At 37.5% G+C, this 25,869-nt stretch overlaps 1 protein-coding gene across 1 annotated transcript in view; it reads right to left on the reverse strand.

Annotated features, from left to right (window-relative positions):
* The window catches only part of LOC131275493 (septin-14-like), a 231,533-nt gene that overhangs the window by 196,104 nt on the left and 9,560 nt on the right, over positions 1-25,869 (reverse strand). Inside the window, 1 exon segment of the mRNA XM_071211464.1 lies at positions 16,751-16,770. Within this exon segment, the coding sequence (XP_071067565.1) occupies positions 16,751-16,770 (20 nt within the window).

The raw sequence follows: 25,869 nt of genomic DNA on the forward strand, positions 1-25,869 counted from the left end.
CATATACAATATAGAGGACTCCCATATATCCAACATCAAACCCTTTTCCCCCTTCCCCAGCAATGATCTTTTTACATGTTCATGTTATATTTGCTGCAGTTGATGTACAGATATTGAAACATAGCTTTCAAACATGGTTCCATTTTGGTTTACATTATGGTTAATATTTTAGACTGTACATTTTCTAAATTTTTAGTTACCTTATGTTTTTTTTTAAATATAGTTTTATTTATTTCTCTCCCCTTTCCCCCACAACCCGCCCCCCATTGTCTCTCTGTGTCCAATTGCTGGGTGTTCTTCTTTGTCCACTTTCTGTTGTTGTCAGCTAAGTCATCTTGTCCTGTCAGCTCTCTGTGTGGGAGGTACCATTCCTGGGCAGGCTGCACTTTCTTTCACGCTGGGCGGCTCTCCTTGCGGGGCACACTCCTTATGTGTGCAGCTCCTCTATGCGGGGACACCCCTGCGTGGCTCGGCACTCCTTGTGTGCATCAGCACTGCACATGGGCCAGCTCCACACGGGTCAAGGAGGCCCGGGGTTTGAACCGCGGACCTCCCATGTGGTAGATGGATGCCCTAACCACTGGGCCAAGTCCACTTCCCAACCTTATGTTTTACATTATGGTTTACATTTTAGCCTATAGACTTTTATACATTTTTGGTGTAATTTAACATATCCTATATCTATTTTGCATGATCTTGTGGAACACTTCCATTGCCCCCAGTTACCCTGATTCCATTTATTCTATTCCTCTCTCCCTCTCCCCTCAGGGCCCACAGTGACAATCAATCTTCACTACTTGAAGGACCAGATTCACAGATACTTGCAACAATGCTGAGGACTTGACATACAAGATTGCCTTAATGCACTGGGGGCTACCAATTCTCTCAAGAGACACAATTCCCTCTCTTTGAAAACATCAGGCCTTCCCAGGATGTGGGTACACCTTCACACTCATTGTATGGGTCTCTACTCAATGATATAACACACAATGACAAAATGAGTACTCACATACTCCCTAGAAGCCTGCCCCTCTGCCAGATGCCCCCCCCTTAAGCACCTTAAACAGGCAATCCTGCCTTATTATATTTTCTAAAGAGTTTTTTTAATATTATAGTTTCAACCACATTCCTGACAATCTCCCATGTTCAACTGTAACCCCAGCCCAAACCTCTCCCCAATTCCTTGGGCCATCTGACTCATCCTCCCAACCCTAGCCCCCCTCAGGCCTGCAAAGCCCCACCAAAGTTATTCCTGTGCCCCCATCTTATCCCTTCCCTGTACAAATACTTACCTCCAGCTCATCATAGATTTCACCCATGTCAGCTTGCAACTTTCTTCTCCCTCTCATTTTCCTTTAAGCCTATCATCCAGTCTCTAGCCCTCTGAGACAGACTGGTTTACTTACTTCATACCAGAGAGGTCATGTAGTATTTATCCTTCAATGCCTGGCTTGCTTCACTCAACATAAGGTTCTCCAGATTCATCCCTGTTATCCCATGTGTTTGTAGTATATTCATTCTTAAAGCTGAGTAGTATTCCATTGTATGTATATACCACATTTTATTTATCCATTTATCTGTTGATGGGCATTTGGGTTGATTTCAACTTTTAGCAACAGTGAATAATGCTGCTATGAACATTGATGTGCATATATCAGTTTGTGTCCTTGTTTTCAGTTCTTCTGGTTATATACCCAGCAGTGGAATTGCTGGGTCATATGGCAATTCTATAGCTAGTGTTTTGAGAAACCACCAAACTGGCCTCCAGCATGACTGGATCCTTCTGCATTCCCACCAGCAGTAGATGGGTGTTCTTCTCCAACATGTATAGCCTTCTGTTTTTTTGATAGCTGCCAGTCTTATGGAAGGAAGACTCATTGTAGTTTTGATTTGCATTTCTCTAATAGCTAGTGATTTGGGGCATTTTTTCATGTGCCTTTTAGGCATTTGTATTTCTTCTTTGGAGAAGCGTCTGTTCAAATCTCTTGTCCATTTTTTTAAATGGATTGTTTTGTCTTTTTATTTTCGAGATATAGGATTTCTTTATATATGCAGGATATTAGACTCTTATCACAACTATTATCATATACTTATTGTTTATGTATGTTTATGTATGAGTGATATATTTCAATAAATTAATTTTTAAAAAACCTGGGCCCTTTATTTTAAGAAAAATTATCAAGGAAGCATTATCAGTAGAATTTGATAAGAAAAAAACCTAAGAATTTGTTTATTTTTAATTCAAGAGAGAAAAGTAGAGTTTCATTTTGAAAATTTGCAAATCAATTTTATTGATACATACTAATAAAGCATACAGTCTTTCCTAAAGTGTACAAACAATGGTATTTGGTATAGTCACATAGTTGTGCATTCATCAATTTCATCATTATTAGATCATTTTTCTTATTCCAGTAAAAATAACTATAAGGAAAAAACACAAACACAAGCTCATCATCTTTCAATCTCTCTATACTTCCCCTGCTGAAAATAGCTGCTGTTCTATTTCTATCTTTCTAGTTTATTTGTATTTATGTTTGTATAGATGGAGTGAAGCAATATGTAGTACCTTGTGTTTAGTTTCTTTCCCTTAATATATTTCTTTTTTTTTTTACCCTAACTGGAAGATTATTAACATATTACTATATACTACTGTCCATAGTTTGCTTTGATAGTATTTCTGCCTGACATGAACATAACATTAACACACATTTGTTCAGTTCAAAGAAAAACAGTCTTATATATGTAATATTACCATATTCATAATTCACGTTTCACTAAACTATACAGTCCCATGTTAAATTTTTTAGCTTTCCTTTAGTAAAATACAGACCTTAGACTTTGACTTTCAACCTGTCATACCCATATAATAGCACTGTTAGTTGCAAACACTATGATGTGCTTTCAACTTTTCTATTCATTTCCAAAGATTAGTTAACAACTATTTTATTAATTCTGCACAGATTAATCCTCAGCTTTCCATTCTCTAGACTCATTTTATTTTCTGGTGACATACATTCTAACTATTAACTCCATGAGTTTACACAGTATATTTAGTTCATAATAGTACAATCATACACTAGTTGTCCTTTTGTGTCTGGCTTGCTTCACTCAACATAATGTCCTCTAGGTTCATCCATGTTATCATATCATGACTTGATTTCTTCTTACATTTCATGATGTATTCCATCATGTGAATACACCACAATTTTTTATTCATTCCTTGTTTGATGGACACCTAGGATATCAGTAGATGCAGATTTGGATTTTGGACATGACTTTGTTCAACAACATAAGGATTGCTTGAATGCATCAGAGAAGGTATGCTTTAAAAAGCTATAGCTTGTAAGTGTTACCTCTTTTCAAGACTCCTTGTTGGTCAAATGTGGCCTTTTTCTCAGCCAAACTCAACATATGAATGCTCTAACTTCCCCCCAACATGGGACCTGACTCTCAGGAGTGAACCTCCCTGGCACTGGGGATTACTACCAAGAACCAACTAGTAATGCAACTGGAAAAAGTCCTTGACCAAAAGGGGGAAAAGGTAAAGACAAATAAATGACTGTGTATGGCTAAGAGACTACAAAGTGAGTCAGGAGTTCATTTCAGAGGTTACATGTATGCACGTCTCAACAGGATCTCATTGACTGCCATATTAGACACTATTCCAAAGAGGGGGCTCCTGAGGGCTCTGGACACACACAGACACTATGGTCAGGACATATAGCTCAAGAGTTTGATGCCTTGCCAGTGGGCCTACTTTGGGATTTATGCTCCAGGGTGACACAATTGGACTCAGTTGTGGTTTCCTTACACAAGGCTTTTTGATCCCTTCTATTTGAACCTATAGGTGATGCTGGTGTTGGTAGGTGTATGTCCAAGAGGATTAAATTTTGGGCTGTTCATGTGCCAGCTGGGCTCTGAGCCTCAACAGACTTGCAACACCTTCTCTCCAGTCACTGGACTCACCCAGGACAACTAACAAGGAGGTGATGATGAACAACGAGCATACTAAGGAACCAAGAGAACCTACAATTGCAAGCAAGGGAGTCCCATCCATTGACATTGTGGGACCAAAACCCTCTCTCAGTTAGATGTGGAGTGGACATCACTGTCTGAAAATCCTCAGGATTGAGGAATGAACTACAGACTAGGGCGGACTTACCGGTATTTTACTATAGACTTACTGTGATTCTAGCACTGAAAGAACTTATTTCATTGATGTGGAGACAGTGGCCACTGGAGGTTCTGAGATCAGGGAGAGAGAAAACAGATATAATACAGGGGCAATTTTGGACTTGGGAATTGTCCTGAATGACATTGCAATGACAGATACAGGCCATTATATATCTTGACATAACCTATAAAATTGTGTGTGAGAGAGGGTAAGATACAATGCAAACTATAATCCATGCTTAGTGACAATGCTCCAAATTGTGTCCATCAATTGCAGTGGATGTACTACACTAATGAAGGATATTATTAATATGGGTAAGTGTAGACAGTGTGAGGAGCAGGGAATATGGGAATTCCCTATATTTTTATGTAATATTTATGTAATCTAAATATATTTTTTTTAATTAAAAATTTTTTAAAAACCTATGGCTTTCAGGGAGTGGATATAGCTCAACTGGCTGAGAGCCTGCTTCCCATGGACAAGGTCTGGGGATTGATTCCCCCAGACCTATATTAAAAGAAAAAAAAGCTATAGCTTGGGTGGCATCAAACTATTAGATACAGATAACAAGAGAAAAAGGATGCAGACTCCAGTGAAGTTAGGGACGGGCTTCTCTCCATCAAGATTGGACTGCAACCCTAGGCTCAACCCCAGTCCCACTTCCAGTAGAGGTAGCTGGCAGGACCTGCACCAGGCTCTCCAGGGAAGTGCAAGTGCTCTCCACTGGCAGAGGCTGAATAGTCAGACACCTGGGGCTGCATCCCTGCACCCCAAAAGAATAGAAGAAGAGCTGGGTATTCCCTGCCTCTCCAGGCAATGATAGGAGTTTTCAGCCCACACAGATTTATTGAGTGCCTTTGAGCCCATCTCCATCTCTATCCCCCCACAAAATAGGAGGGGGCTTGTGTTGCCTCAATCTCTCAGGGCAACTGTTTTGGGCAGCACAATTCTGACTGTTGGGCACCTGTGGCTACACCTCCATCCCCAATAGGACAAGAGACAGACTGTGATGCCCAGCCCATTTGGGTAACTGCAGGTGCTTTTGGCCCACACAGCATGGTCTGGTGGGTAATTGAGGACCCACTCTCACATCCCAATTAGAAAGAAGGGGGCTGGTCTTTCCACAGCCTTTTTGGGCAACAGCAGACCTTCAGCCTGCATGGACTGGACTATTGGATGCCTATGAATCCACCCCCACCCCCAATAGGAAAGGAGGGTTTTTGTGTCTCCACAGTCTCTCTGGACAATGGTGGGTACTTTTAGCCAACAGGGACTGAATTGTCAGGTGCCTGTAGATCCAACCCCATGCCTTAAGAGGGCAGAAGGGGGCTGGTGTTTCCTCAGCCTCTCCAGGCAATGGCAGGTATTCTTGGCCTAAAGGGACTGAACTATTGAGCAACCATAGAACCACCCCTACCACACAATAGGATAGGAGGGAGATGGAGCTTCCTCAGCCTCTCTGGGAAATAGTGAGTACTTTTAGCCTACAGAACTGAACTGTTGAGCATTTGTGGTTCTGTTCCCACCCGCTAAAGAGCAGAAAGGATAGTACTCCTTTAGCCTCTCAGGGCAACTGCAGGCATATTTGGCCCACAGAGATTAGATTGTTGGGCATTCCAGAGAGTCCCATCCCATTCCCAGTAGGGAGAGGGTCTGGTGATACATCAGTTTACCTGAGGAACTGTGGTCATTTTGGACCCACACTGCATAGATTGCTGACCAAAACTACAGCTCCATCCCTGCCTAAGGTAGGGTAGGAAGGGGTGTGAAGCTTCACCAGTGTCTCTGGGTGACTACAGAGAGTCTTGTGCCCAACTGGGATTATTATACATGGCTACAGCTCTGCCCCTATCCCTAACAGAGGAGAAAGCTGGGAGAAACTTCATCAATTCCTGGGGCAACATGGGCAGCTTCAGCCACTATAGCTTACAGCACCAACTATATCTTTGGCTTCTACTACACAACCAACAAAGGAGAAAAGGTAAGAAATCCCTATACTAAAGGGAGAAACTGCACCAAGAGTGAATACATCTAGCAAGCCAGATGTGGAAACCAACAAAAAATTGCAATCCATACCAAGAAACAGGAAGGGATGGCCCAATTAAAGGAACAAGATAAGCCTGCAGATGACATAAAGGAGTTGAGACAACTAATCTTAGATGTTCAAACAAATCTCCTTAATAAATTCAATGAGATGGCTAAAGAGATTAAGGATATTAAAACATTGGATGAGCACAAAGAAGAATTTAAAAGCACACATAGGAAAATAGCAGACCTTATGGGAATGAAAGGTGCAATAAATGAAATTAAAAATACATTGGAGGCATAGAACACCAGACTTGAGGAAGCAGAAGAAAGGATCAGCAAGCTCGAAGACATGGGCTCCAAAAGTGAACAAATGAAAGAACAGATGAAGAAAAGAATGGAAAAAATCGAACAGGGTCTCAGGAAACTAAATGACAGCAAGAGACATGCAAATATATGTGTCATGGGTATCCCAGAAGGAGAAGAAAATGGAAAAGGAGCAGAAAGAATATTTGAAGAAATAATGGTGGAAAATTTCCCAACGCTATTGAGACATGTCCAAGAAACACAACATACTCCCATCCAAATAAATCCAAATAGACCAACTCTGAGATGCATACCAATCAGAATGTCAAATGCCAGAGACAAAGAGAATTCTGAAAGGAGCAAGAGAAAAGCAATGTATATCATATAAGAGATACCCAATAAGACTAAGTGCTGATTTCTCATCAAAAACCATGGAGGCAAGAAGGCAGTGGTATGATATATTTAAGATACTGCAGGAGAAAAACTACCAGTGAAAGATTTTATACCCAGCAAGATTATCTATTTAAAAAAAGATTTACTTATGTATTTATTTCTCTCCCCTTCCCCCACAACCCCCGCCTCAGTTGTCTGTTCTCTGTGTCTATTTGCTGTGTTTTCTTTGTCTGCTTCAGTTGTTGTCAGCAGCATGGGAATCTGTGTTTCTTTTTGTTGCATCATCTTGTTGTGTCAGCTCTCCGTGTGTGCAGCACCACTCCTACGCAGGCTGCACTTTCTTTTACACTGGGTGGCTCTCCTTATGGGGTGCACTCCTTGTGTGTGGGGCTCCCCTACGCAGGGGACACCCTGTGTGGCATGGCACTCCTTGTGCGCATCAGCACTGTGCATGGGCCAGCTCCACATGGGTCAAAGATGCCTGGGGTTTGAACTGCCGACCTCCCATGTGGTAGACGGATGCCCTAACCACTGGGCCAAGTCTGCTGCCACAAGATTATCTTTTAAAAATGAGGATGTGGTTAGAATATTTACAGATAAACAGAAACAGAGAGTTTATAACAAAAAGACCAGCTTTGCAAGAAATACTAAAGGAAGTGTTACAACCTGAAAAGAAAAGACAGGAGAGACAGGTCTGGAAGAGAGTCTAGAAATGACAACTGTATCAGTAATAGTAGCTAAAAGTGTCAAATATAAAATGACAGACAAAATGCAAAAACAAAAATGGATGAAATAAGAACTGCCTTTACAGTAATAACATCGAATGTTAATGGATTAAACTCCCCAATCAAAAGACACAGATTGGGTTGGCAAAATGGATAAGAAAATATAAGAAATCTCTATGTTGTCTGCAAGAGACTCACCTTAGACCCAAGGATACCAATAAATTGAAACTGAAAGTTTGAAAAAAGATATTCCATGCATGCAGTAACAAAAAAAGCTGGGGTAGCTGTACTTATATTAGATGACACAGACTTTAAAAGCAAAACTGTTATTAGAGACAAGGAAGGACATTAGATGATTCACCAGGAAGAAATAGCAACCATAAATATATATGCACCTAACCAGGATGCCCCAAGATACATGAGGCAAACACTGGCAAAACTGAAGGGAGAAATAGGCATCTCTACAATAATAGTTAGAGACTTCAATACACCATTGTCAGCATTAGATAGAACATCTGGGCAGAACATCAATAAAGAAACAGAGAGCTTGAATAATATGATAAATGCACTAAACTTAATAGACATATACAGAACATTGCACCCCAAAACAGCAGGATATACATTCTTTTCAAGTGCTCATGGATCTTTCTCTAGAATAGACCATATGTTGGGACACAAAGCAGATTTCAGTAAATTCAACAAAATTGAAATTATACAAAGCACTTTCTCTGATCATAGTGGAGTAAAGCTGGAAACCAACAAGTGGCAAATAAAGGGAAAATTCATAAATATATATGGAGATTAAACAACACACTCTTAAATAATCAGTGGATCAAAGAAGAAATTTCAAGAGAAATCAATAAATATCTTGAGACAAATGACAATGAGAATACAACATATCAGAACCTATGGGATGCTGCAAAGGCAGTGTTAAGAGGAAAATTTATAGCTCTCATGCTTACACTAAAAAAGAAGAAAGAATTAAAATCAATGACCTAACTACACAGCTGGAAGAAATAGAAAAAGAACAGCAAACTAATCCTAAAGCAAGTAGAAGGAATGAAATAACAAAGATCAGAGCAGAAATAAATGAAATTGAGAACAAAAAAACAATAGAGAAAATTAACAAAACCAAAAGTTGGTTCTTCAAGATTAACAAAATTGAAAAGCCCTTAGCTAGCCTGACTAAGAAAAAAAGAGTGAAAATGCAAATCAAGGAAATAAAAAATGAAAAAGGGAACTTTACTACTGACTCCACAGAAATAAGAGAGATCATAAGAAGATATTATGAACAACTTTATGCTAAAAAACTAGACAATGTAGATGAAATGGAAAAATTCCTAGGAATGTACAAACAACCTACACTGACACTAGATGAAATAGAAGACCTCAACAAGCCAGACACAAGTAAAGAAATTGAAACAGTCATTAAACAGCTCCCCAAAATGAAAAGCCATGGACCAGATGGTTTCACAGGTGAGTTCTATCAAGCAAGCAAAGAAGATTTAATACCAATCTTACTCAAGCTCTTCCAAAAAATTCAACAAGAAGAAACACTACCAAACATTTTCTATGAAGCCAATATCACCCAAATACCAAAGTCAGATAAAGATATTGCAAAAAAAGAAAATTACATACCCATTTCTCTAATGAATACAGATACAAAAATCCTCAATAAAATACTTGCTAATTGAATCCAAGAGTACATTAAAAGAATAACCCATCATGATCAAGTGGGTTTTATACCAGGCATGCAAGGCTGGTTCAACACAAGAAAATCAGCATAATGCACCACATTAATAAAGAAGAAAAGCCACATGATCTTATCAATTAATGCAGAAAAGGCATTTGACAAAATACAGCATTCTTTCTTGATAAAAAATACTACAGAAAGTAGGAATGGAAGGAAAGTTTCTTAACATTTATCATGTATGAAAAACCCACAGCTAACATTGTACTCAATGATGAAAAACTAAACGCATTCCCACTGAGATCAGCTACAAGACAAGGATGCCCCCTGTCACCACTGTTGTTAGATATAGAGCTAGAAGTTCTAGCTAGAGCAGTCAGGCAAGAAAAAGAAATGAAAGGCATCCAAATTGGAAAGGAAGAATTAAAACTTTCACTATTCACAGATGATATGATTGTATATATAGAAAATCCTGAAAAATTTACAACAAAGCTGCTAGAGTTAATAAATGATTTCAGTAGAGTATAAGGATACAAGATCAATACACAAAAATCAGTTTTGTTTCTATACACTATTAATGAACAATCTGAGGAGGAAGTCAAGAAAAAAGATCCATTTACAATAGCAACTAAAAGAATCAAATATTTAGGAATAAACTTAACCAAGGATTCAAAACACTTGTATTCAGAAAACTCTAATGCATTGCCAAAGGAAATAAAAAAAGACCTAAATAATTGGAAGAACATTCCATGCTCATGGATTGGAAGACTTAATATCATTAAGATGTCAATTCCACCCAAATTGATATACAGATTCAATGCAACCGCAATAAAAATTCCACCAGCATTTTTTAAGCAAATGGAAAATGCAATTATCAAATCTATCTGGAAGGGTAAGAGGCCCTGAATAGCCAGAAACATCTTAAAAAGGAAAAGTAAAGTTGGGGGACTCTCACTTCCAGACTTTAAATCATATTACCTAGCTACAGTGGTAAAAACAACATGGTGTTGGCTTAAAGATAGAAATATAGACCAGTGGAACTGAATTGATGGTTGTGAAACAGACCCTCACATCTATGACCAAGTGATTTTTGACAAACCTGTCAAGCCCTCCCAGTTGGGGCAGAACAGTTTATTCAACAAATGGTATTGGGAAAACTGGATATCCACAGCCAAAAGGAAGAAAGAAGACCCCTACCTCACACCTTATACAAAAATTAACTCAAAATGGATCAAAGACTTAAATATAAAAGTAAAATAAAGCTCCTAGAAGAAAATGTAGGGAAACATCTTCAAGACCTGGTGGTAGGTGGTAGATTCTTAAACCTTACACCAAAAGCACATACAACAAAAGAAAACGTGGATAAATGGGACCTCCTCAAACTTAAACATTACTCTGATTCAAAGGACTTCATCAAGAAGGTGAAAAGGCAGCCCACTTGATGGGAGAAAATATTTGGAAACCACTTATCTGATAAGGGTTTGATTTCCATTCTATATAAAGAGATCATACAACTCAACAATTAAAGAACAATTAAAGATAGATTGACGTTTCTCCAAAAAGGAAATACAAATGGCCAAAAAGCACATGAAAAAATGTTCCATATCACTAACTATTAGGGAAATGCAAATTAAAACAACAATGAGATATCATCTAACACCACATAGAATGGCCATTATTAAAAAAACAGTCAACAATAAGTGCTGGAGAGGATGTGGAGAAATAGGAACACTCCTTCACTGTTAGTGGGAGTGTAAAATGGCTCAGCCTCTGTGGAAGACAGTTTGGCGGTTTCTCAGGAAGCTAGATATTGAACTGCCATATGATGCAGCAATTCCTCTACTAGGAATATACCCAGAAGCACTAAAAACTATGACACGAACAGACATCTGCACACCAATGTTCATAGTGGCCTTGTTCACAATTGCCAAAAGATGAAACAACCCAAGTGTCCATCCACCAATGAGCGGATAAATTAAATGTGGTATATATGTATGATGGAATACTATGTTGCAATAAAAAGAAAGGAAATTGGGACATACATGGTAACTTGGATGAGTCTTGAAGACAGTACACTAAGCAAAGTAAGCCAGACACAAAAGGACAAATATTGCATGGTCTCATTAATATGAACTAAATACAAATAATAAACACATGGAATTAAAACCTAGAGTATAGAATATAGGGAGATAAGAGGAGGGATGAGAAGAACTATGGATGCTTTTATGTACATAGATGTTTTAATTAACTTGACTGTAAAAGTGTGGAGATGGATAGAGTTGATAGTAATACATTATAGTGAGTAACAACTGGTTTATAAATGGGATTGCGACTGAAAATTGTAGTCTGGGGAAGTAAATGTCAATAGAAAGTAAGCTAAAGTATAATCTAGGGACTGAATGACACAGTGAACCCAGAGGTGGTTGGGAATTGTGGTTAAGGGTACAAATGCAAGAGAGTCCTTTTGTGAGATAGAGAAGATGTACCTCAGTATTGCAGGGTGATGAGACTATGGAGAAATATGGGAAAACTACAACTGGTGTGACACAGTCTGTTAACCAGACTGTGGTTAACAGCAATACTATAATATTCTTGCATTAATGCCAAGCTATACTGTGTTGATAATAGAGGTGTATGAAAAAAGTGTGTGAAATGTATGCTATGGACCATGATTGGTGGTAATAGTATGATGATATTGTCTCATAATCTGTAACAAATGTTCCACCAGGGTATGGAGTTGTATGGGAAATCTACACAGCTGTATGATTGTTTTGCAAGTCCACAATATCTAAAAAAATACATTAAAAAAATAGTATGGGTTGGGGGAAAAATGCACCAAATGTAAGATAAGGAATATAGTTGGTAGTAATATTTTGACAATGCTCTTGCATAGTTTATAACACATGTTTCACACCAATGCAAAGAGTTGGAGGAGGGGTGATGTTTGAGACCCCTGTGTTATGTTATGTATGTTTATTTTGTAAGTTCACAATATTTACTATACACTTATTGTTTATGTGTGTTCATGTATGAATGATATACTTCAATTTAAAAAGGCTATGGCTTACAGGGAGTGGATATAGATTAACTGGCTGAGTGCCTGCTTCCTATGGACAAGGTCTGGGGAACGATTGGCCCAGACCTCCTTTAAAAGAAAAAAAGCTATAGCTTGGGTGCCATCAAACTATTAGAGACAGATAACAAGAGAAAAAAGAAGCAGACTCCTTCCCTTCTTCCCACCCACTCCACCTCCTGCATCTGGAAGTTAGGGTATTCTTTTCCTGTGCTCCCCGAATCCCTTGAAGGGAATCCATCATACTGCTCTATAATTGATGTGACATCTCCATGTTCTCCATTGGACTCAAAGATCCCTGAGGGAAGGACTTATGCCATTTTGCCTTCACATCCCCAGTGCCTAACACCATACAAATAAAGTGACTCAAGAAAGCATTCTAAAGCTCTTTAAGGTTATTAACATGATGGAATAAAAATGGGATAAATGTACAGTTATGCATTTAAGTCAAGTCAATTTTCCAAGAAAGAATGTAGGTAGATCTGGTTTAATTGTGGCATCTCATAGATAGATAGATAGATAGATAGATAGATAGATAGATAGATAGATAGATAGATAGATAGATAGATAGATAGATAGATACATGGTGGATGTAGGCGAGGGTCTTCCACAACAACGATAGGAATCAACCACTGCCACGGCACATGGAACTCAGATACACTATTTTTTTCTTCTTCTTTATTTTCTTTTAAATGTTACATTAAAAAAATAAGAGGTCCCCATATACCCCCTAGCCTGCTCCTCCCACATCAACAACCTCTTCCATCATCGTGGCACATTCACTGCACCTGGTGAGTACATTTTGGAGCACTGCTGCACCACATGGACAGTGGTCTATATTGTAGTCTACACTCTCCCCCATTCCACCAGGTGGGCCATGGCAGGACACACAATGTTCAGCATCTGTTCCTGCAGCATCACCCAGGACAACTCCAAATCCTGAAAATGCACCTGCATCATATTTCTTCTTCCTATTGACACAGTGGTCCTCAATGCTGGGAGTCCATTAGAACCCTTCAAAGGGCTTGCACATCTCTCAAGGCTTAGGCTTCACCCAAACCAATTACATCAGACTATCTGGAACTGAACCACAAGCACTGGCACTTCTTAATGTTCCCCAGTTTATTCTAGTGTGCAGCAAGTTTGAGATCCATTGATCTAAAGAAAGATTTCTTTTCTTTAGTAAGTGTAGGGGGATTGAACCCAAGACCTCGTAAATGGGAAGCAGACGTTTAACCACTTGAGCTACATCTGCTCCCAGATCTTTGTGGTTTTTTAAAATTCACCTATTTCAGCCCTTGGAATCACATTTTCACTTCTGAGAAGTGAATGAGAATGTACACATTCAGGCAAGAGGAACAGCTGGAGGGTGTGGAAATGTGTGGGAACCAGACCTGAGGGCAGATGATGGTTGAGAAAACATTTCATTTAACTCAGAGAGTGCTGAACCTCATCCTCATTTATAAAGTGTTCGAAAAATTAACTACTCAGAAATGGCATGTGTTGTCTTCTGAGAGAGAGTTCCCAGGCCTGAGAAGCAGCAACCACAGACAGATTGGCCATCACTAGTGCATGGAAAGTCAAAACAGACTATCAACTAAGTCTTATAAATCTCAGAGTCTATTATCTCATGGAATGCCTCTTCAGAGAGAAGCCATTAGTTCCTTAATGTTTTCTGATAAAAATGGTTCATTCTTGAAAAATACAGAAATAGTAATTGTGTCTCTCTGTGTTTAAGAGTGTGCCAGGGCTCTCTGGACCTGGGTGTGCACATATAAAGTTGTGAGGACAGATACATTGGCTGTGCAGCAGTTTCCATTATGTAAACTGCCATAGCTATGTTTAATAAAGCTTTTATTATAGTGCACGTATGCATAACAAATATTACCAAATGGTAGAATGCTTCACAGTCCATCCATGAGGTAGATTACAATTTCAGGGAAACAGAAAATCTTCAATAAAACAGCATAATGTGATTGCAAATTCACATGTTTTGCAGGTTTTGATAACAATAATCTATTCAATACGTGCCTGACAGGCATTTCATTGAAGGCTCAATCAATCAATAAACAATGGTTCCTTGGGGGTGTTGATAACTGGTCATCAATCTTTGAAGGATACATGCTAACTGACTCAGGACCCTGCTGCAAGCCTTGGCAGCAGTGCTTTTGAAGATGTGTGCTGTTGTTCCATGATCCTTACTAATAAATCCATTTTGAGAAAATAGAAAATAAAGCTAGGGGAAATGCTTCATTTTGTAAATAGGTGACTTTAATCTGATAATGAGCTCCCTGTATCGTGGGTTCTCCCTTATTGCCTGCAATGCCTGAAAGTTGGACCAAGTATGTTTGCTCACTTGAAGAAGTCAAATTGACCCAAGATTCCCAGGGGCACTTCTGTGAAAGCCAATTCCCACGGCCATGCATTCCAAGGTTCTGATCTTGTTTTATATTTCATTTTATTTTTTATTGGCTTTCATGTCCCTGTATTTTTATTGCACATTGCATAGAATACATTTTGGAAGTAGGCAGTGCATAGATATTGAATGAATCATTTTTTACTAGTGGATAGAATTACATATATTACGGAGAAGTCTTAATACTTCAAAGATGGTTATGTATTTTGTTTCAGGAATAAACATTTTCCTCATTTTCTTTGTTACGGAAGATGGAGTATAAGAAATCTGAATGCTACCTATGCCTTATTAACTCACCTAGAGGAATATTAGTAAAGATGTAGATAACACTAAAACAATAGTTGAACAATATTTCTTAGTTATTTAGTTATCTAATCAGGTAATATTCTCTTAGTGTATAAGTTTATCCAAATCAACAGTATCAATCTATATATGTGTATTTATATACATACATCCAGATTCATATGTAAAAGAGAGTAAGGGGTATGTGCTTGTTCCATAAAAACTTTAAAAAGTATATTTTAATATCACAGAACTCTCATATAGATTTGTGTAATGTCTTGTGTATGCAAAAGTACATTTGTATTAGTGACTTCCTCTACTTCACTATAATAATCGTCTTTAAATATCATCAGCTCTGAGTATAACTCTCTAAATTTAAAAAAATCTTCCTTATTGCTTGTTTCTCAAAACTACCTTCCTCAATATCTACATTTAGAAGAACCTCAATTAGGGACTGTCCTTCATTAATAGAGAATAAAGAGACCTAATAACCAATGGCAATATGTGATCTGTGGTTGTTTCCTTATTTAAAACCAAAGAGATAAAAGTGACAACTTGGTACCATTGGGGAGTTTAAATGTCTATTGGATGTTAATGATATTATGGAATTACTATTAATTTTTACTTGTGATATGGATAATGTGGGTAGGTAGAAGAATGTCCTTACTCAGTTGACACACATGGAAGTACCTAGGGTTTAAGTGTCATACACCCTGCAACTTCCTCTCCAATGGTGCAGGGGAAACGAAGCTCCTGTGTATCAGTGTGTTTCCACATACACTCACACAAAGGAACATATGCAAATTTACACACACAGAGAAAAATTAAATAAAGCAAAATACTAATTCTTGAATTTAGGTGGAGGAATACAGGTGTGTACACTAGGCTCATCTTTTCTGTTTGAAAGATGAAAACTTGGGAGAAAAACAATCAAAGCATAAATGTAACTCTTATGATATTATTAGTTTGTAGATAAAGAGATAAAAATCATAGATGACTTGGAAGCCTACAACTAACCTACTAACCCAATTGAGTTTGATAAATAGTGCTTAGTTTTTAAGTGTGTAAATAATGTTCCTTTTTCACACTCTGTCTGCCATGTGTGTCTTGAAGAGTTTCTAAATTAAAATCTACAGTCAAGAACAATGTTCCTTGACATCTTTTTTCCTTATTCTCTGTAATGGAGTTATAAAAGTCAGGAAACTGCTTTGGGTAGAATCAACATGGACACATGAATTTACGTTTGTCTATATTCTTAGAAAATCATAACCAATCATACAAATATCATTTGAGGAGTTCATCATCTCCTGTCGATTTGAAATGCAAATTTATCATACTACCATATTAAATTCCCATGTGTGCTTTATTTCTGGACTCCCTATTCTATTTCTTGATTTGTTTGTTTGTTTGTTTCTTTCTTTCTTAGGCAAGGGAGTGAAGAGTTTATTAAGAAAAAAGAAAATGAGAAAAGTACATGGTCTGAGGCATGGACTGCAGGTGTGCTGCAGATTGAAATGTGCCATAACTGGATTGAATTGACACATTTTATGCATTTATAATCTTCAGGTAAGGAAGACTTTCATAGAGCAATACAAAAAATTGCAAAGGTTATAATGGACAAGACTAGTACATTAGATCATGTCAAAGTAGAAAACTTCTATTCCACAAAAGACATTGTAAATTAAGCTAAAAGGGGACAAATTAGGAGGGTCTTTACAAATATTTATAAAACACAAGAACAGTAAAATGTATAAAGAACTGCAAACCAATAAGAGAAAGCCTAATAGGAAAATACTATGAACAAACAGAAAATTCTCTGAAAAAATACAAATAATAAATTAAAACATGAAAACACTATGAACTCAGTTATAGAATCTTTATTAATGAGGGATAGACAAAAACATTTCAATTTTCATGTATTAGAAAATTTTAAGACTTGGGTTTGAATTTTGGCTAATCTATCTGCTAGCAATTCTTGGAAAGTTTACCTCTATGAGCCTTTCCTGTTTACTTAACATATTAAAAGTGTTCTGTTGTTTCTTGTCTAAGCAAGTGTTTCCCAATCACCTTGTTCGCCATTGAGGCCCTCAGAATCCTGCTTCTTTTCTTTTTTTCAGAATTGCATTTGCTCTTTTCTACAGGCCTTATTAAACCCTGTTTAAGGAATCATCAATTTGCACAATGAATTTTAGGCTTTAGATGGCTCATTCTGAAAATGTATGTATTTGAAGAATAGGACAAAAACTGATCTCCAGAGAAAGAAAATGAAGCAGATGTACAGAGGTAAGGACCATAATGAAATGGGTGGATTAGGGGAGAAATAGAAAAATGAAAACGGTTTGTTTGGTTTCTGGTTGCTTCCCAGTTTGCGTTAAGTTCTTATGAGACCCAGCTATGCTTCCTGTTCTTGGATGCCATAAGATACTCGTACATAATTCCAAACTTTTATCTTCATATCTAAACTATTGGAATTTCTATTATTTACAGTTTGGGTGTCTCTGAATGAGTCATTTGGTCTACTACAGCACCTAATCACCATATTGTTTCTTTAGAAAAGAAAGCCCAAGTTCCAATTGCCTACTGTTATCGGAGAAATGTACCCCCAAAAAAGTTCTCTTGATGTCCTAACCCCTAGTACCTCAGAAGGTGATCTTACTTGGAAATAGGTCATTACAGATGGAATTAGGCAGGTTAAAATGAGGTCAAACTATTACTGATGTTTAATGTATGTACAAGTTTTAATTAATTTGACTGTGAAAGTGTGGAAATGGATAACGTTGATGGTAACACATTATAGTGAGTAGCAGCTGGTTTATAAATGGGATTGAGGCTGAAACTGATAGCCTAGGGGTGTAAACATCAGTTGAAAGTAAGGTAGTAAATAATCTAGGGACTGAATAACACAGTGAACCCAGAGGTGGGTAAGAATTGTGGTTGAAGGTACAGATGCAAGTGTGCCTCTTTGATCTAGAGCAAATGTACATCACTATTGCACAGTGGTAGAAATGTGAAGAAGCATCAGAAAAATAAAATTGGTGCAACCTATGGACCTTGATTAACAACAATAGTGTAATATTCTTGCATCAGTGCCAAAGATGTACTGTGTTGATAAAGGCGGGGGGATTTTGGAAAAAGTGTGCCAAATGTACGCTATGGACCATAAATAGTGGTAATAGTCTGAAGATATTATCTCATAGTTGGTAACAAATATTCCATCACAGTATGGTGTGTTAGTGAAAGGATGCTGTATGGGAATACTACTCATGTGCATGATTGTTTTGTAAGTTCACAACTTCTGTAAAAAAATATATTTTAAAAAATTAAGGTAAATAGAATTATTTGGAAAAGAAAATAAAAATGAGGTCCAGAGGTCATACTAGAATGGGGTATGTCCTTAATTCAATATGATGGATGTCCTCATAGGAAGGGGAGAGGAGACAGACAGACACAGAGAAGACAGCCATGTGATGATGGAGGCAGTGATTGTGACACAAACTAAGGAATGCCCAGTATTACCGGACATCACCAGAAGCCAAGAAAGAGGCATGGAATAGATACTTCCATATGCGCTTCAGAATGAGCATGTCCTTCTTGACACCTGATTTCAGATTGCTGGTCTCCTGAACTATGAGACAATAAATGCTGTTCTTTTTTTTTTTTTTTTTAGTCTTTATTTTTTTAATGTTACATTAAAAAATATGAGGTCCCCATATACCCCTCACCCCCCTCACTCCACTCCTCCCCCCATAACAACAATCTCCTCCATCATTATGAGACATTCATTGCATTTGGTGAATACATCTCTGAGCACCGCTGCACCTCATGGTCATTGGTCCCCATCATAGCCCACACTTTCCCACAGTCCACCCAGTGGGCCATGGGAGGACATACAATGTCCAGTAACTGTCCCTGCAGCACCACCCAGGACAACTCCAAGTCCCCAAAACACCCCCACATCTCATCTCTTCCTCCCACTCCCTACCCCCAGCAGCCAGCATGGCCACTTTCTCCACACCAATGCCACATTTTCTTCGATTACTAATCACAATAGTTCATGAATAGAATATCAGTAAGTCCACTCTATTTCTCCATCCTGTGGACCTTGCTTGGAATGCTGTTCTTTTATGCCCCAAGCTTGTGGTTCTTTCAAGTGGTGGCCCGAGGGAAATAAGACCCCTACTAAAATTCAATTTTCTTTTTTTTTTAAATTTTATTTTTTAAAATTCATTTTTAAAAAATATTACATTCAAAAAATATGAGGTCCCCATTCACCCCCCCCCCCCACCGCCCTCACCCCACCACTCCCTCCACAGTAACACTCTCCCCCATCATCATGACATATCCATTGCATTGGGTGAATACATCTCTGGGCACCGCTGTACTTCATGGTCAATGGTCCACATCATAGCCCATACTCTCCCACGTTCCATCCAGTGGGCCATGGGACAATCTATAATGTCCGGTAATTGTCTCTGCAGCATCACCCAGGACAACTCCAAGTCCCGAAAATGCCTCCACATCTCATCTCTTCCTCCCATTCCCCTCACCCAGCAGCCACCATGGCCACTTTTTCCACACCAATGCCACATTTTCTTGATTACTAACTACAGTAGTTCATGAATAGAATGTCAGTAAGTCCACTCTAATCCTTACTGTATTCCTCCATCCTGTGGACCTTGGAATGGTTGTGTCCATTCCACATCTATGTAAAGAGGGGGCTTAGATTCCACATGGATGCTGGATGCAGTTCTCCTGCTTTCATTTGTAGGCACTCTTGGCTCCATGGTGTGGTGGTTGACATTCTTCAACTCCATGTTAGCTGAGTGGGGTAAGTCCAATAAACGAGAGTGTAGGAGCTGAAGTCTGTTGAGGCTCAGGGTCTGGCTATCATATTGTCAGTCCAGAGATTCAGATCCCCTAGATATATTTTAAACCCCAGCACCAACTACAATTCTGGTAAAGTAACAGAAAAGGCTTGTGAAAAGAGATCACATCTGAGTCCAGCTCCATCACGCAGAACACCAACTCCAAAGAAGGGCCGACTGACATGGCAGTGAACTCCATCTGCCATGACCATAAAACCTGTTGGTCTCTTTAGCCCTCAGAAGAACCAGTACCTGGGGTTGTATCTACTTTATCTGTCTCCGAGACTCTGCTCAGGTGTGCATAAGGGCAATCCTTCTGACAACCTCCAGACTCTTTTTTAGAGACTCATGGCCATATAAACTCATTTGTCATTTCCATTGCGAGATATTTATGTTCCAAAATTATTCCTCCACCAAAAACTTACTTATGGTGAATAATTAAAAATACATGAGTAGCCTCTTTTTGCATTTTCTTGGAGACAGAATGGAATGAATTGAACAAGGAATGCACTTAATACACCAACTAAATTTCGCTAGTTACCTAAAGCTTGCATTAGTCAACATTTACTTACTTATTTGTAAACATGAAGGACATTCCTACTGTAGTTAGAATGTTAGAAAGTAAATGGCTCTTCACAGAAGTCGATAGCTTGAATTTGTTAAAAATTAAACTTTATGATGAAAATTCAAATTAAGAAGATGAAGGTAAGTAAATTTTTCAAAATGATTTTTAGGAGACATTGAAACAATAAATTCTACAAGTGCTCTAGAAAAAAATAAAATTACAGACTATACTTTGTAAAGGCAGTGTTAAAAAATGTGTTAAATGACTAAGTTTTAAAGAACAGCTAGTAGCTGAAAATGTCTTAACTAAACACGTGAGATTACAACCCCCAAACTTATAGGACACCTCCAAATGAGTACAAATTACATTAAATTGGCAGTACTTGCCTTCTTTTAAGGTTCTTTAAATGCAGTTTATTTTTCCTTTACTCGCTGCATAAACCTCTGTTTCAACACTTTGTACTGTCTCTGAAATTGATCATAGAACTCTTGTCTTTTGGCTTCATAGATCTCTTGAAAACTAAACAGGGAGTTTTATACTCCCATATTATACTCTCATATTAATTTGTTAATATTACATGTACAAGTATGTATATTTTTAATGTTAATTCCCACATAAGAACATTTAGCAATATACTCACATGCAGCAATGCAATATATGGGACTTTCTATATCAGGAGATATAGAAATCAAGGTACTCTATTTCATATGAGTTTATAGTAAAATACATAGGAGTATATATAAAGAGTGTTAGAATTTTGAAACACTTATATCAGTGACTTTTTTGTTCCTATTCCCTTTCTATTACATCACAAACATTCACATCCTTTGACAATAAAATTTGGGGAAACCTCTAATTTGTGAGACTATTCTCAGATAAATGTTAAATAAAGCCAGGCATCTTTCCAAATGTTATTTAAAAGAGCCAGTTCAATTTTGGTTGTCTTCAAAGAACCGAACTGATACATCTGGATTGTCATGCACTGCCATACTTTGGCAGCATAAATCCTCTTCCTCTGCAACGTGGCTAACCACATCTGCTCTCAAACTTTTTCACTTGGCTTTCATGACATTACGTCACTTCTTTTCCTCTTTCCTCCATCCAGCCCTTTTCAATATTCTTTGCCAACTTGGTGCAATTTTGCCAATCTCCTTTTCGAGTCTCTAATTTAGATTTATATTTCATAAAAAATATATTTATAGGAAATCTTCTATTTCATATAAAATACAGCAAAATAATGTAGTTTTCTCTCAGATACATGTTTTGGCATACACTGAAATAAATGAGACCTTGTATTAGGTTGCTCCTAGGAGCTATCTCCATCTAAGTTGGAAGGTGATTAAAAACCTACAAGCCAGGATGTAAGAAGTACAGTTATTCTTCTTTCCAAATGATTTTGTCTCATGGTTGTGGGGGGAATTCTAAATTAGGCATTTGGTTGTCTTAGCAAGATCCCCCACTCACCTGACTGGCTGGTTGTCTGGACCCACATCTGTGAAGACCATTGTATGGAGTTCATAGCACCTGTAATGTTCATAGTGTTGAGTGTGGGTCTATTCTTTCAAGTCTTCCATATTTGTGCTAAGGAGAATATCCCGGAGCTTAGCAAAGTCATGGTGATTTTCATTTTCCACTAGTCAGAAAAATAATAAAGCAATAACACTCTTTATCAATCCTTGGCACTCAGTAAGTATTCTTCAATGAAAGCATGCATGAAAAACACATTTGAAATGACAAATAGTTAATCATTTAATTGATTAATAATTAATCAGTTAATACTTTTTAAAGTACAATTTTGGTTGTAATATATATACCAATTGTAACTACAGTTCATTTATGGGCCAGGAAATTTTCTTTGAATTTATTATGTATTGAATAAATGGGAAATAGAAAAATAGTAAATTATATTAGGATAGGTTGTATGTTTTCATTTATAATTATGCTAGTATCTTACAAAATACTTTCACAATGTATTAGAGACTTAACAGAGTATGTAATATAATTTCACTAAAGTAAATAATTTCACTAAAGTGAATTTTGCTAATGCAAATACCTTAACAAGTGTGCATGCTTTAATTATCAAGTTCCATTTATTCAACTCATATTTATGAGACTGCAATAGTCAATATTCAAAATTAAACAATAAATTCACATGGCTTTCCCTAATGTTTGTCATGTATAGAAGATTGAGTACAAGATTATTGTATTGTACATGATGTTGTGACTAAATTATAAATATAGTTCATAAAAAGATGCCAAGTTTTTAAGTATGATTCTTAAATTTAAAATTTTCTAATAAGTTAAATATTTTTCCTTTTCTTTTTACTTGTTTTATATTTATTATCTTGTCTGTTTATAAAAGATACGTAGATCACAAAAAAATGTTACATTTTAAAAAATATAAAAGGTTCCCATATACCCCACTCCACCCCCTGACTCCTCCCACATCAACAACCTCTTTCATCATTGTGGCACATTCATTACATTTGGTGAAAACATTTTGGAGCTCTGCTGCACTGCATGGATTATAGTTTACATTGTACTTTACACTCTCCCCCAGTTCATTCAGTGAGTTCTGGTAGGATATGTAATATCCAGCATCTGTCCCTGCAATATTATTTAGGGCAATTCCAAGTACCAAAAATGCCCCACATCACTTCTCTTCCTCCTTCTCCCTGCCCTCAGCAACTACTATGGCCACTGCCTACACATCAGTAATACCATTTCTTCCATTGCTAGAGTCACAATAGTTCTATAGTAGAATACCTGTAAGTTCACTCTAATGAATATTTTATTCCTCCAACCTGTGGACCTTGGGATGGTGATGTTGACAGGTTAGCTCAAGGGAAGAAATCCTGCCTAGCACATAAGTTAATTTTTAAAACAAAAGAATCTGAAATCCAGTATAGGTAGAGATAATCCATTCCCCACTAATTAGCACTATGGTATATGAACCAGACAGCAAATTATTAATACTTCCTTTTATATATTCCAACTCATCATAAAATGATATAAATAATATAAATGTCAAGGGTCTAATTTACCTTTAGCCAACAGTAAATTACACTTCTTTGGTTTAGAAATGGTTGCTCATTTTTTCTTTTCTAGAGAACAGTTAAAAATGCTTTATAAGTCTCCTTGTTGCTCCAATGTGGCCACTCTCTAAGGCAAACTCAACATATAAATGCATTACCAACCCACCCACTCCTGGCCTCCCTAGCACTGAGGGATTATTATCAGGCACTAAGTAACAATGCATTTGAGAAAAGACCTTGACCAAAAGGAAGAAATATTAAATACAAATGAGTTTTTATGGTAAGAGATTTCAAAGTGAGTTGGGAGATCATTCCAGAGGCTATGCTTATGCATATCTCAGCAGGATCTCATTGATGTTCACAGTAAATAGAGCCTCAAACAGTGGAGCTTCTGAGGGCTCTAAAGATATCTAGACACTATAGGCAGTGCAATTTCAGGAATTCAGCACCCTGTCAGTGGGTCTTACTTTGGATTGTATGTTCCCCAATGTAATGATTTAGACTCATTTATAATTTCCCTACACATTGCTATTCTGCTCCTTTTATTTGAACCTATAATTAGCAATACACTCACTAAATATATGTCCCAGAGACTTAAATCTTTGGTCTTTTCATATGCTGTTTGAGCCTTGAATCTCAGCAGAGTTGCAACACCTACTCCCCAGTCATTGGACTTACCCAGGACAACTAACAGAAGAATGAGGATGGACAACACCCATCTCAAAATACAGAAAGTATCCACAACTGCAAGGAAGACAGTTCCATCCATTTGGCCCATGGGCTCTAACCCCCCTCTCAATCAGAATCAGAGTGGGCATCACCATCCTAAAATCCTCAAGAGTAAGAAATGAATAAACATAGGGAAATGCACCTATGGACAGATGTAGATTTATTATTCTAAAATGGAAGAACTTGTAACATTCATATAAAGGCAGTGACAACCAGAGATTCTGCAGAGAGGGAGAGGAAGAAGAGGTATAAATTGGGGCACTTTTGGGACATTGGAATTGTCCTGCATGACATTGCAATGACGGATAAAGGCCATTATACATTTTGTCATAACCTCTAAAATGGTGTGCTGCAAAGTTTAAACTATAATATAAACTACAGCCCATGGTTACTAGCAATGCTTATTTTTATGTAACATTTATGTAATCTAAAACTTCCTTAAAAATAAATTAAAAGAATGCTTTATAAATTAGGTAGCAATTAGTTCATGCAGCATGGTTAAACACCAGTATTTATGCTCCAGTTTGGGTGAAAGTTCCTTTTGCTCAAAATCTTTCCCAATCATCTGAATGTCATGGTTTACACATATGCAGAGAAAATATGCACATGGTACGATGGGCTTACAGGGGCAGTTCTACCCAGCCTCTGTGAATTTTAGCTTAAACCACCATCCAGAAAACTCTTATGAAAATGAATCATAGTCAAATAAACATTAGCTTATTTGGAAATGCAATCTGTGCTCCTATTAGTAACTTAATTTGCAATTTAGCAAGAGTTACTAAAATTGCCTTAAGCTAAAGTCCTTTTCTGAGCAGGTGAGGTGACAAGCATAGCGTATTATCATAATCATTTCTGAGCCTGCTCACATTCATCATATCTCCCTTGTATGACTCCCCAAGTGCACTGGTGGCCTCTGACTATCATTTTTCCTACTTTTACTTCATTCATACTCTCGACCACAGCAAAGGGTAAAAGTCCCTGGAAAGAAACAATGACATAAATGCATTCCTTAGTACCAATATGGATTACTATGCTATTCTTATTATTGTTATGGAAATAACAGAGATTGGAATATCATACTAAATTTACTCAGAAAGAGATCTGCCCTGCTTCAGGGGAGATTGGGCAGTGAATGAGCTCACTGATTTCTACACTCATTAATATCAACACATACACACTCTGAAAATTATCTACCAAACAGAGCTTAAAGCAAGGCATCCTGCTACGGGGAATACAAAAAAGATAGATTTTTAGTAGATATATCATTTCTCTTCTGATATCTTTCTACCCAAAAACAAAGGTAATGTTTAAGAAATTATATATACTTGAAAATACTACAAAAACAGTATCATATACGTTCTAATGAAGTCTAAATGCAATTTAGAGCATTAAGAGTGAGGTGGAGTCTGGACAATAGGCATAACCCAAGCTGGATCTGGGAGGATGATGAGCAAAGCAGGGAGAGAAACTTTAGGTAAGGAAAAGGCTTTGAATAGTTTACAGAATCAGAAATAGGCAAGATAGATCAATGGCCTGCCTGTAGTTAAATAGTTTGGTCTATCTGAATAGAAGGGTTGATACAAAGGAAATG

This window comes from Dasypus novemcinctus, chromosome 23, assembly GCF_030445035.2.
Source record: "Dasypus novemcinctus isolate mDasNov1 chromosome 23, mDasNov1.1.hap2, whole genome shotgun sequence".
In the NCBI taxonomy this organism is placed as follows: domain Eukaryota; kingdom Metazoa; phylum Chordata; class Mammalia; order Cingulata; family Dasypodidae; genus Dasypus; species Dasypus novemcinctus.